General features: G+C 42.9%; 2 protein-coding genes across 2 annotated transcripts; one reads left to right on the plus strand and one right to left on the minus strand.

The window, feature by feature from the left end:
- Positions 1-207: 207 nt before the first annotated feature.
- On the minus strand, positions 208-6,459 carry stk25b (serine/threonine kinase 25b). The gene is made up of 11 exons (XM_076745654.1): positions 6,013-6,459; positions 5,054-5,284; positions 4,864-4,920; positions 4,584-4,692; positions 3,198-3,355; positions 2,782-2,967; positions 2,229-2,374; positions 1,896-2,001; positions 1,697-1,768; positions 646-782; positions 208-544 (listed from the first exon to the last, which is right to left on the minus strand). The coding sequence occupies exons 1-11, from the start codon at positions 6,040-6,042 to the stop codon at positions 505-507; spliced, it is 1,272 nt and encodes a 423-aa protein (XP_076601769.1). The 5' UTR covers positions 6,043-6,459; the 3' UTR covers positions 208-504.
- Positions 6,460-7,733: 1,274 nt separating this feature from the next.
- mffb (mitochondrial fission factor b) lies at positions 7,734-13,680 on the plus strand. The gene is made up of 7 exons (XM_076744961.1): positions 7,734-7,977; positions 8,712-8,933; positions 9,124-9,302; positions 10,634-10,725; positions 10,877-11,047; positions 11,232-11,307; positions 11,830-13,680. The coding sequence occupies exons 2-7, from the start codon at positions 8,717-8,719 to the stop codon at positions 11,959-11,961; spliced, it is 867 nt and encodes a 288-aa protein (XP_076601076.1). The 5' UTR covers positions 7,734-7,977; positions 8,712-8,716; the 3' UTR covers positions 11,962-13,680.
- Positions 13,681-13,698: the final 18 nt, after the last annotated feature.

Consider the following 13,698-nt stretch of genomic DNA (forward strand, 5'->3'; position numbering starts at 1 on the left):
GAGCATCACACAGACAAAAAGGATGATGTTAAATCAGTAACATGGGCCAGCTGCCATGTTGATATGATACACAGTACAATAAACCTGCTGTGGAAACATACACCTGTGAGCCGTCCTTTGCGTTCTAATCCAAACGACTCTTGGTGCCAGCGATGCTGCTTTCCTGCCTGTGAGAATCTGAGAAACACCAAACACTGAAGACAAAGGGACATTTTCCATAGACTTTATTATAGTTTTTTTTTTTTTCTTCTCAGTCTAACAGGTATACACAACGCTCTAAATGTCATGGCTTTTTTTGTCTTAAATACTCTCCGCTCTTAAAGAAAAACTGTAAAAATATTTAATTATAACTAATTAAAAGATCTCTTGGGGGACAGAACTGGGAAGGGTGCAAAGATACGAGGGGTGGGGGGAGGGGGGGTCTTCTGTGGTCCTTATCTAAGGCGTTGGGTGGGTCTGGGAGACAGAAAAGGGGGCAGAGTTAAGTTACATCCAGCTGGGGTTTCACCGCGTAGACGGGGTGGTGTTACCATTTAAAGAAAACCTGGAAGAAAGACATGAAATCGATTTATTCACATGAATGAATGATTTCTGCTGCATAATGGACATCCCACTGGTCGGCTGTGACAATGGTTGGTGAATCACCTGCACACTCTCTCCATCATGTGTGTGACAAGGCGGTCGGAGATGCCCGGACACGACTCCTCGGCCAAGTTGAAGGCGTTTTCCAGCTCCTCAATGGCTCCTACACCTCCGCCACTTGCCCGCCGCTTCTCCTTCAACTGGAAATCAAACAGTAAGATGTATGTCGTGCAATGTGACTGTTTTGAAGCCTAATTTCAACAGTACATTCACTGTTTTTAACATTCATCATAAGCAGAGATTACTCAGGTTTTGTTAGTTCTTGCATTTAATGAGAGCAGCATGCGTTCCTGCTCTCTTCTGTTTTATTCTCACTAATATAAACTAGTTTAAAACAGCAGTGCATGTATGATACATGTACACACATCATGACTCACTTTTATACCTTCTTACTGGGATAGTAGGTTCAACAATGAAGGAGGAGGTGAGACAGAGTGAATTTCTCCAATAAAGACACACTTTGGAGCAGTCTTGGATAAACTAGGTCAATTTCCTGAAGGAGATCAGAGAGACTCTGGGACTAAATGAAGGCCAAATTATTAGGAAAAGCAACCTGCACAATAAATGTGATGATATCAGTTTCCAGTACCGCTTTCACATGCACAAAGAAAAAGCAGTGCAGATCAGATCAAGTCTGAGGCCCAGACTTGCACTGCAGTGTGTTATCCATGCAATTAATGTGCTGAGGGAAATCCTCTTCATGTGCTGGCAGCCTTAAGGTTTGTGGTATTCTCTTTGTAGAGCTCTTCTTTTTTTTCTGTCTACTTATTTCGGTCTGTTTTTCTCCTCCAAATCCAGCAGAAGACGGTGATCCAGGTCAGTTATTCAGAGCAACCTCAAGCCAGCGCTCTGTGCACAAACAGTCACTAATGAGGACTTACACATTAACCTCGTTTAACTTTGTCCAGGGCTCAACAGCCAGGAAGTAACGGCTCCCAATTTAAGATGTTTTTCAAAAAGACAGGATTAACTATTCTAGATTAAGGCCTGCTCTTGGCTGAAAAGTCACTGCTTTCAAGGTTATAGAGTGGCCATCCCCAACAGTTGTGCCTACCTCTCTGAAGATGGGTGTTACCAAAGCAGACAAGCATTGTGACTTGGGTTGCCTTTTCACCGAATCTCCTGACTGGAAAGAGCCAAAAAAAAGAGGTGTTAGGAACAAAAGCTCTAAGATCTGTCTCTGTGTGCTGTGTGTATCTGACCTCTGACTCTGTGTGTGTGTGTGTGTGTGTGTGTGTGTGTGTGTATCTTACCTCTGACTCTGTGTGTGTGTAGCCCTTCTGTAACTTGTTCATAGAGTTGGGTCTGACTGTGGGGAAGGTCCACATGGGACACGTATCCACATCACCATCAGCATCCCTGAAGAGAAAAATACATAGATATATACGTGTGTAAGATTGTGTGTGTGTGTGTGTGTGTGTGTACTTTTTTTCTTTTTATTGTTTTTAGCAGGAAGAGGTGCAGGTTCGCCCATGCTGTATGCTGATGGAAATTTACCAACATGAAAAGGTTCATTCTTGACACTGCTTGGTGGCCAGCCGGCAGAGTACAGCTGGAGTGTGTGCGTGTGTGTTCTTGAGACTCACATATCTGAGTCGTCAGAGCTGGATTCCTCCCCGTGCCCCTCTGACTTCCAGCGGCGGTAGCGGTCGATCAGCTCTGTCAGATAGGCCGTCTTCTTGGTGTAACGTGTGATGAACTTGTGCTTCAGGAGCTCTTTGGCTGTTGGCCTCTGTGCAGACGTGGCACAAAGACAGATGCAGCAAAAAGACGAACATTAAGTGACGGCGTCGTCTGAAGAGTCCCAGAGCCCCAGACAGCTGGGATCAGTTGTCTAGTCATAACATGCTTAAAGAACAAGTCCACCATCACATTGCTTAGATTTAACAAGAATGTGATTTGGACTGGGTTTGAATATCTGAGAAAGCACAGCACAAATGATAATTCCTGTTAATGACAAGGTATGCTAATCCAATCACAAAAATATTTGGTAGGACAAATGACCAAAGTATTACACTCAGAACAGCCAATCTGGAATTATTTTCCAATTTTCTGATCTTATTTAGCCCAGAGCAAGCATGTCTGATCCCGTTTAGTTCTGCTGAAATGCCTGCAGATGGACGCAGGTTTATTACTTACAAAACGAGGGTCTTTATTTAGACAAGCCTCCACAAACTCTTTGAAGGGCTTGCTGTAAGGTCCCTCAAGTGTGGGTGGAGTGTTTTTCGGGATGAGGAAAAGGACCCTCATGGGGTGTAGGTCCGAGTTGGGAGGTTCCCCTTTAGCCAGCTCAATGGCAGTGATTCCCAGGGACCAAATATCAGCCTGAGGGGAGAATGACATGTGTACGTGAGGTGTGTTGACTTCACAAACAGACGCTGGAAACAATGTACGGAATGACAAAATGGTTCCCAAACTACAGCGATGTGGATCAAATAAGTCTTTCCATGCTGAAAAATGTATGTAGTGTCAACTTATCAGTGTTTCATCTGTTCGTGGGCTCAATTCAAAGTACCAAAGTGAGACACCGAAAAGTGTGGAAAAAAAAACTCCACCTTGAAGTCGTAGGCTGACTGTTTGATAACCTCTGGAGCCATCCAGAAAGGCGTGCCAACAAACGTGTTCCTCTTAATCTGGGTATCTGTCAGCTGTCCCGCCACCCCGAAATCTGCCAGCTTCACGTCGCCCTGCTCCGACAAGAGCACGTTGGCAGCTAGGAGAGACAGACAGAGACAGTCAACCTACAGGAACGAGTGATACAAGCAGTGGAAACAACAAGGCAACAATAACACATAAACATATCATCCAGCATGAAGGAACAGAGTTTGGAGTGTTGGACTGTCAGGATAATAACTATTTATTACACTGTGCATTACAGAAGGATGGACTTTCCAGCCTCTTCCCCTGTTTCACTGACTGCGTTTACATGAACACTAATTTTCCACTATTATTCTGAATATGACAATATTCTGAATTTGATGTGTTTGGATATTCTGAATGTAGATTTTCCGATGAAGACATGTGGGATATGCTGCCATTATTCAGGTTTTCAGAGCATTCTTTGGACGTGTATCCAGCACATTCAGAGTATGCAGTTTGCGACACACCGTCTGGTGCCTGTTTAAGGTCAGCTCTGTGCATTGCCCAACGGTTTGCAAAGCTGGAGCAGAGATGCATGCACAAAAGAAAAGTCCACATTTCTGGTCGGAAGGAGAAACACACCTACTTTTACACACAATGCGAGACTGGGATATCAACAGGTTTTGCACAAATATCACAACGCCGACCTTTTCAAGAAGGCGGTTGAACAAATGAAAGTTGTGTCATCATTAAAGTCATTGTGTTGATCAGAGTATATCCGGCTGCATGGAAACAGGAATATTAGCAGAATTTTCCTTTTCATTAGCCATGTAAACATCTTAGTGGGAATATTGTCTTTTTCAGAATATAAACAACAACCAGAATATTTTGTGCATGTCAACATTGTCACTGTGGCGAACTCAAACAGCTTCAGTAGATAAGAGAGCAGTGCCAAAAAAAGAATCACCCTACACACAGATACACATTTATCACCCACAGCATGATGTCAGCTCACAGATGGTGTTCATAAATGTATGCATCTCAGTAGCATATTTCAGTGTGTGGACTTATTATGTGCAGCATCTGGCTAAGACCGGATGTACATGTTCCTCAGCAGCTCCCTCATCACTGCTCAACATTCAGTGTCTTGCTCAGTGCAGTATTTACTTGCTGATAGGAAGCATGAATCAAAGCATTTAATGGGCAGCCTCTCCACTCAAGACAGCACACTGCTGCAGCCTGACTCTGAGTTATGTGTGTGATATGTGGCTTTGCAGCAGGACAGAACTGATATCTATAAAATGCCAAATGAAAAAGAGGCATCATTTTTTTCTTCAGTGCATGAAGAGAGTGCTTATTACCTTTGATATCTCTGTGGATCTTCCTTTCAGAGTGCAGATACTCCAGCCCCTTCAGTATTTCCCTCAGTATAGTAGCAATGTAAGTCTCTTCAAGAGGCCCCGGACGGAGCTAGGGAGGGGAAGGGAGATGATGAGGGTGCAACAAATGAATCAGAAAACTGTGGAAGTTGGGAGAGCGAGCCAGGAGCCGGACTGGTTTGGCTTCTCAAGCATACGAAGTGCCACTTTGCAAGATTTGCATAAAACTTTGTAATCCGTATAAAAACAGAAATCTTCTTACCAGATCCAGAGCAGATCCTCCACCTAAATACTCCATGATAATCCACAGCTTGGTCCCCTGAGAGTAAACAAAATTTAAGATTTCAAAACACTTCTTTGCCTTTGCCTATATGTCTATGTCTATATCTTAGTATTGATAACTGGCAATAACTTGTCGCGGTATCGCTTCAGTGTTTGTGTAATGGTCTCACCTTCAGGTATGATCCATAATACTTGGTAACAAAAGGGCTATCACACTGGCTCAGCACTGTGATCTCCTGTTGAATGTCTTCTATCTCATCCTCTGCCTCCTCCAGATCTATAATTTTAATCGCCACCACCTCCTTGGTGCGGTTGTTGATGCCTTTGTAGACCTCTCCGAAGGAACCCTTCCCAATCCGCTCCTGCTTGGTAAAGTACTCCTCGGGGTCCAACCGGGTATTCTGGTCCAGTGCGAAAGAAAGCATTGAAGTACTGAGCATATGTCCTTAAGACTGCACTTATTTGTGTGTATACGAGCGTGCATGTCCCTTGCAAAGCACTCGACCAGAGCTGAACTTGTTCCACATTCAGATGCTCTCTTATAAAGGTTAATTAGATGTGACAGTAGGAGCTGCATCTGTCTGTTGGCCTTTATAACAATGTTCTCACGCGCTGATCAAATACTAAAAAAGACGATGGATGATTAACCTTTCTTATCTATGTCAATACCCATCTGAGTCCCAGCCCATATAATCACCCAGACTGAACCTTGAGCCAGAATGTAATTCAAGACGAATGGAACTTGAAAGTTCACTGGTTTCTCCATCACAGCAGGAAATGAGTGATGACTTGACTGAGTAGGAGGAACATGAAGAAGTCAACACATTTTAAGAATTTTAGCATCTATAGCATGTACCATCCACAACTCTAATACAGTGAAGCCTTTTAAACGAAATCTACAGTTTCTAATTACATGGTTTTGTCAGCTTGTCGACTGCTTTGGCAACGTGCCCCCCTGATGCTGACAATGGCAAGGAGACGAGAAATAAAGGCATTCGAATGCCTGTTCGTAGTGGCTGATGAAGACCCCCACCCACCTATTCATGGAGAGCCTAGCAGTCATGAGGGTTCGTCTAGTCTTGGTCAAGGAGGAGGGAGGTGACAGTTGTTGAAAAGAGCATTTCTGTACCTGGTTTTGCATGTCTCGAAGGTGTGCCATCCCCTCTGCAGGCTGGACGGGACAGGGACAGCCACGGCTCTCTCTTTCCGAAGGTATCGAATGGTCCTTTCGGGGTTTTTCCTCCCCTCCTAGCTGTCTAGGAAGCTAGCTAGGTCGCTAGCCACCTAGATAAACACCCAATCTGCTGGCTTTAACGGCGCTGTCACTCCGCGCACTGTTTTCGGCCTCCGAGTCCAACGGAGGACCGAAGAGCCCGGCGACACAACGACCTACTGACCGAGAGACTCCATTTATGTCGGCGGCGATGAACAAGAAGGACAAAAATGCTCCTTCCGTGAATAAATATTTAATTCATTTCAAGGAACGTTTAGCCTGTTGTTCATTTGAAGCTTGAAGAGGACAAAATAATGGCCCAGGCGGAACACGCATGCGCACTGGTTTTGGCGCGTGCGGAATTGTGGGAGTTGTATTTCTAAGGGCTGTTCTGCTGAGGGACCTGAACGCCTCTTCAGTGTAGCTGCTGCCAGCCATTTACGAATTGAATATACCTCGTAAATACAAGCGGTGGACAGCTCTGAACAAAATTCTGTTTGAATAAAGCAAATCATAAAAAACTGTATCTACACTGTGTTTAAAGCAGAGTAATTGGCAAACCTGAGATAAGATAAGAAAATCCCCAGGGGAAATTCAGGTGTTGCAGTAGCACAAGGACAGAAATGAGTACAGATGAGTAGATAAAAAAAAAATAATAATAATAATTAGTAGCAAATGAAAATAACAATCCAAATGAAAATAAAAATAGAAACTACAATAACAATGTAAGAGCAACAGTGATGTGATTAGTTATATCAAAGTCACTTATATATAACAGTGTACACCAGAATAATATATGATTGAGTAATGATACTCAGTGTTGTCTCTACTCATCTTGAAATATAATACTGTCTAGTACAGCATGTCATGTAGCCTAATAAAACAATATAACAGGTCAACATAGTATTGCATAATATAGTGCTGTATGTCTTTATCTGGGTCTCATGCCATCATAGACTGGAAATGTCCTGCAAACAGACTATAATAACACTGACTTAAGCACAATGCACAGTGGATAATTCATATTTCGGGTGGCTCATATACATACTTTGGCTATATATTAGAGCTCTTCTGATGCACCTGAACTTCTTTGGATGTGTGCATATTTTTAATGAAAACATTTCCACTTGCCCAGTAACTGATAGCTGCAGTGATCTAAATCTCTTTGTGTCTTATATGACACATACTGTATGCATGAACACATCTGCTTATAGGCTGCACAAGTACCAAAACACTGTACATCTTGCAGTTTTAACAAAGCAGACACACAGCAGAGCTAACCATTAGAAGCTTCAGTTACTGCCACCCAGAAATGCATTAGTGTCAAACTTCATTATGTTCAGATGCAGATGACCTCTTACTCTGACTCTCTGTAAATGTACAGGTACAGAATAATGTGCATACGCATGCATTTTCATTATTTTCGACAGTTGCCTTCGATTATTTTGGATGTGAGGAAATTTAGCTGTTCGCCCCCGTCTGGTTATGACAGGTAAATCGAATTACCGCTGGAATACTTCAATTCACTTCTATGTAAAAACAAATCAAAACAATAGTTTTGTATTATGTTGTATTAATTAGACAAATAACACAAACATTGTATGTGAACCTAATTAATTTGAGGGTAATAATTGTGTGCGCTCGTTTTCCAACCTGGGTGCCGCCTGCTGCTGCTGCGGCTCGGTTGGACTGACGGTGTCGCTCACACGCTCCGCCCCCGCGGACACACGGGGTATTTTACTCACGCCAACACGGACGCACAGTAGCTGCAAGCGGTGTGTCTGTCCGCTTTACTCGTCGTCCGTCCTCTCTGATGCAAATATTACAGAACGGACAACGTTGAGACATGACATTTTGAACTCTGCTGCTAAAACTACAGCGGTAAGTAGTTACAGACGACAGATACGTGTGTTTGTCCAGGCTGTGACCGCGGACAGTCCGCGGTTGTCACCGCACCGCTTAGCTAACGAGTTGTGATAAAGATAACATTAGCTAATGGTAGTCAGAGCCGATATACTTGTAACATTAGCTCGATGGTAGCTAACGTACATGCAAGACATGGCGTCTTATGTGGATTTTCATTCAGTGACATTGAAGCCATGTGTCAACAACAGCTACGCCTCACGTCGACGTTACGTCATTTCATGCAATATAACGTTAAGTGTTATTCTTGATATATTATGTATTAGCTTTGGCTGGTACACCCCCTACCCTCTGCCCTGTGGCCTCCTCTGTGGTTCGTCTACAGGACATGCCCTTTCACACGAGCCAGCGAGCATGTTTGGGGCAGTACTCTATAAGCCACTAAGCCAATTAGCAAGGACTAATTTCACCACATTTGCCATTTTAAATAAGGCATAACGATGCTTCTTTCAGCCATAATCAGAAAAGCAGGATGGCGTTGCAGGCAGGCCACTGTCATTCACATGAGGGAGATGGCAAACATCCAGGACTCACAGACAGGAGCTTTCTACTTCACTTTTGACGCTCGTATAGTGGCATGACTGAAGTGCACCTGAAATGTCTACACTCTAACTGGCACACTAGTCTTACCTGTTATCCGTTGAGTATTTTTAAAGTGTTTTTCCATTTCCCTCCATCTGATGTGTCCACAGGCTGGATGAGTGGGCAAACTTTCACCTCTCCCTCTGCAGAGGTGGCTGAGATGAACCGCATCCATTATGAGTTGGAGTACACAGAGGGGATCAGCCAGCGCATGCGGATCCCAGAGACCCTCAAGGTGGCCCCAGACAAGCAAGCAGGAGGTCTGCCACTTCAGCAATCCCTGCCCATTCACACAACTCTGATGCAGGTGCCGGAGAGGATCGTCGTAGCAGGTGAGGACAGGACTTCAGTAGACGGGTGCATTGCAGAAAATACCCCACACATCCACAAAAATGTGCATTTAACACTGAAAATGAAGCAGGCACACAGAGGCCAACACACTGTTTACACTTTTCATGTTCTTACCTCCTATTACCAACCATTCTTATTTAACTGTCCCTCTCCTCCTGTCTTCCTCCTCAGGTGATGATGACGATCCTCTATTTTCTCGTCCCCGAGACTTAGACCTGATTCAGTCCATCCCGTCTGTGGACCTCCTGAGCATGAAGGCCCCACCGCGCGTCCTCACCCTTACAGAACAGCCACTGGACTCCCTTGAAACTGAACAAACTGCCCCTTCACAGAGCAACCCCAGCCAGCCAGTAAGCGTCAAGTCGAGGCTTTCATTTGGTGTTTTATTTCTCTTTATAATGAATTGAAGTTCCTCACTGCACTGAGCTTGAAACTAGGGCTGAACAATATGCAAAAGAAAATCATAATGCGATTATTTTTAAAGATATTGTGAATGCAGTGAATCACGATTCTAGTGCGAATGGTAATTTTTGTATTTTCACTGTAAAGCGTAGAAAAATTATGATGATGTGAATTTTGCTGGTGCCTGCACCAAACAAGCATGTTCCCTCACATCTGCAGAATCTGATTTGTATGCCAGGGCGTCTCTGTAGCACCACAATGCTTTATTTCCACATGTATGTTGTGACACATTTTACCTTTATTAGAAAACTGCAGCTCCTTCAATTTGGATATTGCAAATGGTTTTATGGCGATTTCCCCGGAGTTAAACATACAGCGTCATTACAGTTGGCTCTTGTGTGCCTGTTGATCCACAATGATGCTTTTATAACATCACTCATTATTGTTTGTTGATGAAAACACTGCACATGCAATAGTATTTTAGGTATTACTCAGATTTGTGCTGTAAGGCTATTATATTGAAGTATAAAGCTGATTTTTTTTGAGGTTATCAGGTGGGAAACAAGAACCAATATGAATATTTGAGGTGGAAGTTTTGTTTTCTCATAGTCACCACAGATGTGTCTGTAAACAGAGGAGTTAATTCCTCAGCTCCTCTAGCTCAGTTGTTTATGCGCCTCCTCTTCCCCTTGACGCTAAAAAAAGTGTGGTTCCTTTTCAGTTCTTCTCTTCATGGTACATCAACTAAGAACAAAACTACCTGCAGCTGGGACTGTGGTAACAAGATGACACGGTGTTACACACATGCTTGAAACCAAAAACATTGTTTATCCAGGTAGTTTTTAAATTGATGGTTGTAGTAGGGCTGCCTAATGATGGAGATTGCTCTTGCTTGTCGTGCAATTTGCAATTCTTAAAATAAGGTGGGAATGAAAACAAGAGCACATTTTAAAATTTAAGCACCTCCTGGAAACATTCAGATATGGAAAGTTTCACTTTGCCCTTTGTTGTCAAAAACAGCCATCACGCAGTAATCAATCCCAGCAATTCTGTGTCGTCAGTCGTTAGTAGGTCAGGAAGTAGTGAGTTTACTCGCTACTACCTGGGAAAAAAAAGGAGTGAAAAATAACACAGTGGGTTTTAACCACTGACACTATATAGAGACGTGACTGCTCCGAAAAGCGAAACCGAAACCTCTCGATCGCCTCCTGGTGTCTGGCTGCAGTGCACAACAGGTCATAAACCTCGTTTTTTAACCTTTAACTCTTCATATTCACAGGCTCACTTTCATGTTCGGTCTCGAAGGGAACGCAGCGCGAGTGAGAACATGTCTGGTCGCCACAGTGGTCACATGGGCAGAGGTGACATCAGGTAAGCTAATATCCACAAATGACACACCTGTTAGAACTTTCCTGAAGCTGCCTTTCCGTGCTCAATTAATTTCTTATTCTTACTTTGCCCTTGTTTTATTCAAAAAATCTCTTATTTCTTTATCGTTTCTTCCCATTTACCTCTCTGCCAGTGTAACCCCTTCCCCTTCTGCCCCCCCAGTCCGCTTGTGTCCCCCTCTCTGTTCCCCTGAGGATGCAAACATCAACCTGTTCACAGCTGCAGGGTTCCTCTCTTACATCCAGTCATCAACACGCCGGGCATACCAGCAGGTCCTCGAGGTGCTGGATGACAGCCACCGCAGGTGATTTCTCGTCTCTGTCCCTGAATCTCTCAGAAGTCACTGAATTCACAAAGTGATTCTGGAAAAAAAAAAAAGGCTGGAATTCATGAAATTAGGATGTTTTTTTTTTCAGATGAGACTAATGTTATGAAGCATGTCACTGTCATCATTGGTAAATTGAGAGACAGTGTGTTGATCTCGACAGGACACACCTGGACCTGGCCCTGGAGATAAACCCTGATGAGTCTGGCCTAATGGACGCCTCCTCACTACGACGACAGGTAATCACACCTCTCAGTGACTGCCTGTGTCGCTGATACATCATTAATATGCTTCTCCGCTGTTCTGATGTGCATATCGGACCTGTTGTTAGCATTTTGTCCTATTTTTAGATTAGCACATTACAGCTGTTAGGGTACAGTGAAGACATGCTGACACAACAAGCTAATGTATCCCATATCAGGGTGTTTGAAATGGATGCTGGCAGAGCAGCACTCAGCCAGTGATAAATTACAGCTGGCGTTGTGAGATACTCGCCAAACGCCAAACAAACAAAAGAAATGCATGACAAGTTTGTTTGGTAAGATGTTATTTCAAAACCGATAACCCCAGAAAACAAAAAAGCACGAGAGCTCCAGGTTCTTCATGTCTGTTGTTGATTTTGGTCTGCTATGCCTGCTTTTGGCATCATCTTGCACACTTTAGACTGAAAACCAGATAGTGGTTTTTCTAATGCATATACTTGTGCAAATCTTACCCAGGCCCAGCACATACAGTGTTTTTCTGTTCATGTGGTCATTCAGATTGTGAAGTTAAACCGGCGTCTGCAGCTGCTGGAGGAAGAAAACAAAGAGCGCTCCAAGCGAGAGGTGATCCTGTATTCTGCTACTGTGGCTTTCTGGCTTATTAACACCTGGATCTGGTTCCGTCGCTAAGACGGGACAAGACTGAGTCTCCCAAAACACTGGAAGCCAAAGCAATTCCTTGTTAAAGGTGCAACCATTACAATACAATACAAGTCTTTGCTACATCTAAAGGCATCCACAGGGAACTCCAACATCATTGGCAAATGTCCTCCACAATCCTTTATGTTTCTAGAGCAAATTACATCAGGATTACACTTACAAATTTCAAGATCAGAGCTGTCCAAATAAGACTTGAGGCAGTAAACACAACCAGTGTTTACAAAACCAGTCATACACCAGTGTTTTATATCTATCTGTTGCTTGTAAATTTCACACTGGCTTGCATGTACACCTTCACACCTGACTACAAACTGGTGCTGGTGGGATACAACATACAACAGTGCTGGAGCTGGAGGTAAAGCTAAAGTTAGCATATCTCACATTCAGAGATTCGTCTGTGTATTTCATTCCTGTGTAAACTGGCAAACGACTAGCAAGACAAAGCACAATGACACAAGAGCTGGATGTTTGTTAAATGTCTGCAGCTGTTTTGATGTGCTGAGCTGAGGCCATGTTAGAGGAACAACCTACATTACTTACGTTACGAAGTTCAAAATGGCCACAGCATCAGTTTCTGACCAACAAATAGAATGACAGCTCTCTGTGTTGAAGATTGACTTCAAATACTGCACTGATGTTCACTGGAGTTTAGGAGAAACTAATTGTAGTGCAGCTACTGTGGAATATGGGGACTGGTTTAAAGTAAATGAGTGCCCTAGTGACATGTTACTTAATGCAAAGAGCTGGGGAAATACTACTGATTGCACTTTCAAGCTTGATAAATCCTTTGCACAGCAACAAGAGACGTTGAAGTGCAGCTTACCAACATCCATCTTTGTGAGAGTAAACTAACTTTGTACATTTGTAAAAAAAAAAAGAAAGATTGATTCGAGGGGAAACAAGGATTTACTTCAGCAGCAAATGTTTTGGGAACGTTTCCCAGAGCTGGATCTATAGTTCCAGGACCAAGCCTCAGACACGACCTGTCCTGGCTGTTTGAAAATGAGATTCGTCCGTTTTGTCAAGCACTACCGTTCTTCAAGTGTCAAAGTACGATGACTAAATCTAGAGTTGCCATAACATTTGTCTTTTGAGTTCTGCATTACCCAAAACATTTGTGTACAGTACTTGAATAGCCTATTGTTGACCTGCTGTAGTTTGTCCTTAATGTTGATTTTTTTTTTTTTTTTTTTTTTTTTTTTTAACCTCTTTGGCCTAAAGATTCTGTTATGAACTTGATGAAGTCCCATCAAAATTACTAAGGGTATTATCTGTGAAGTGATGCTGTTTTCCCATGATGTTTCTACAGTTTGAGCTTTTTTCCACAGAATTTGACCACTCATGTTTTTCCACCTCCGAACAGCATGGACTACGTGGTTTTATTCATCATACGGTGTGATATAAATCTTAGAGCTACTGTCTGTATGATCTTGTGTTATAGATGGCTAAGTATATGAAATATTGATGTCATTATTTTTCAATAATGGAAGTATATATATTTCATGGAGGTTTGTGTATCACACATAATGCAAAGGCACCAACAAAATGTTGCAGTGACCATTTTTTTTCTGTTCAGCGCTGAACCCAGAACTTAAAGCAAGAGTTTTAGGTTACACATTTGACTTTCTTTGTAATTTATGAACACATTCATTGTTTAATATTTTTGCTGTAATAAATGATGGATGTTTAGTTTGTCCACTGTCTCTG

Source organism: Chaetodon auriga, chromosome 12, assembly GCF_051107435.1.
Source record: "Chaetodon auriga isolate fChaAug3 chromosome 12, fChaAug3.hap1, whole genome shotgun sequence".
Lineage (NCBI taxonomy): Eukaryota > Metazoa > Chordata > Actinopteri > Chaetodontiformes > Chaetodontidae > Chaetodon > Chaetodon auriga.

Coding starts and splice junctions, on each gene's coding strand:
- stk25b (XM_076745654.1), bottom strand. CDS start 6,042: ATGGCACACCTTCGAGACATGCAAAACCAG. Junction 3,356..4,583: donor GATCCACAGAGATATCAAAG/GTAATAAGCACT, acceptor TGTCTCTCCTAG/CTGCCAACGTGCTCTTGTCG. Junction 2,968..3,197: donor AGTCAGCCTACGACTTCAAG/GTGGAGTTTTTT, acceptor TTCTCCCCTCAG/GCTGATATTTGGTCCCTGGG.
- mffb (XM_076744961.1), top strand. CDS start 8,717: ATGAGTGGGCAAACTTTCACCTCTCCCTCTGCAGAGGTGGCTGAGATG. Junction 8,934..9,123: donor GGAGAGGATCGTCGTAGCAG/GTGAGGACAGGA, acceptor CTTCCTCCTCAG/GTGATGATGACGATCCTCTA. Junction 11,308..11,829: donor CCTCCTCACTACGACGACAG/GTAATCACACCT, acceptor GTGGTCATTCAG/ATTGTGAAGTTAAACCGGCG.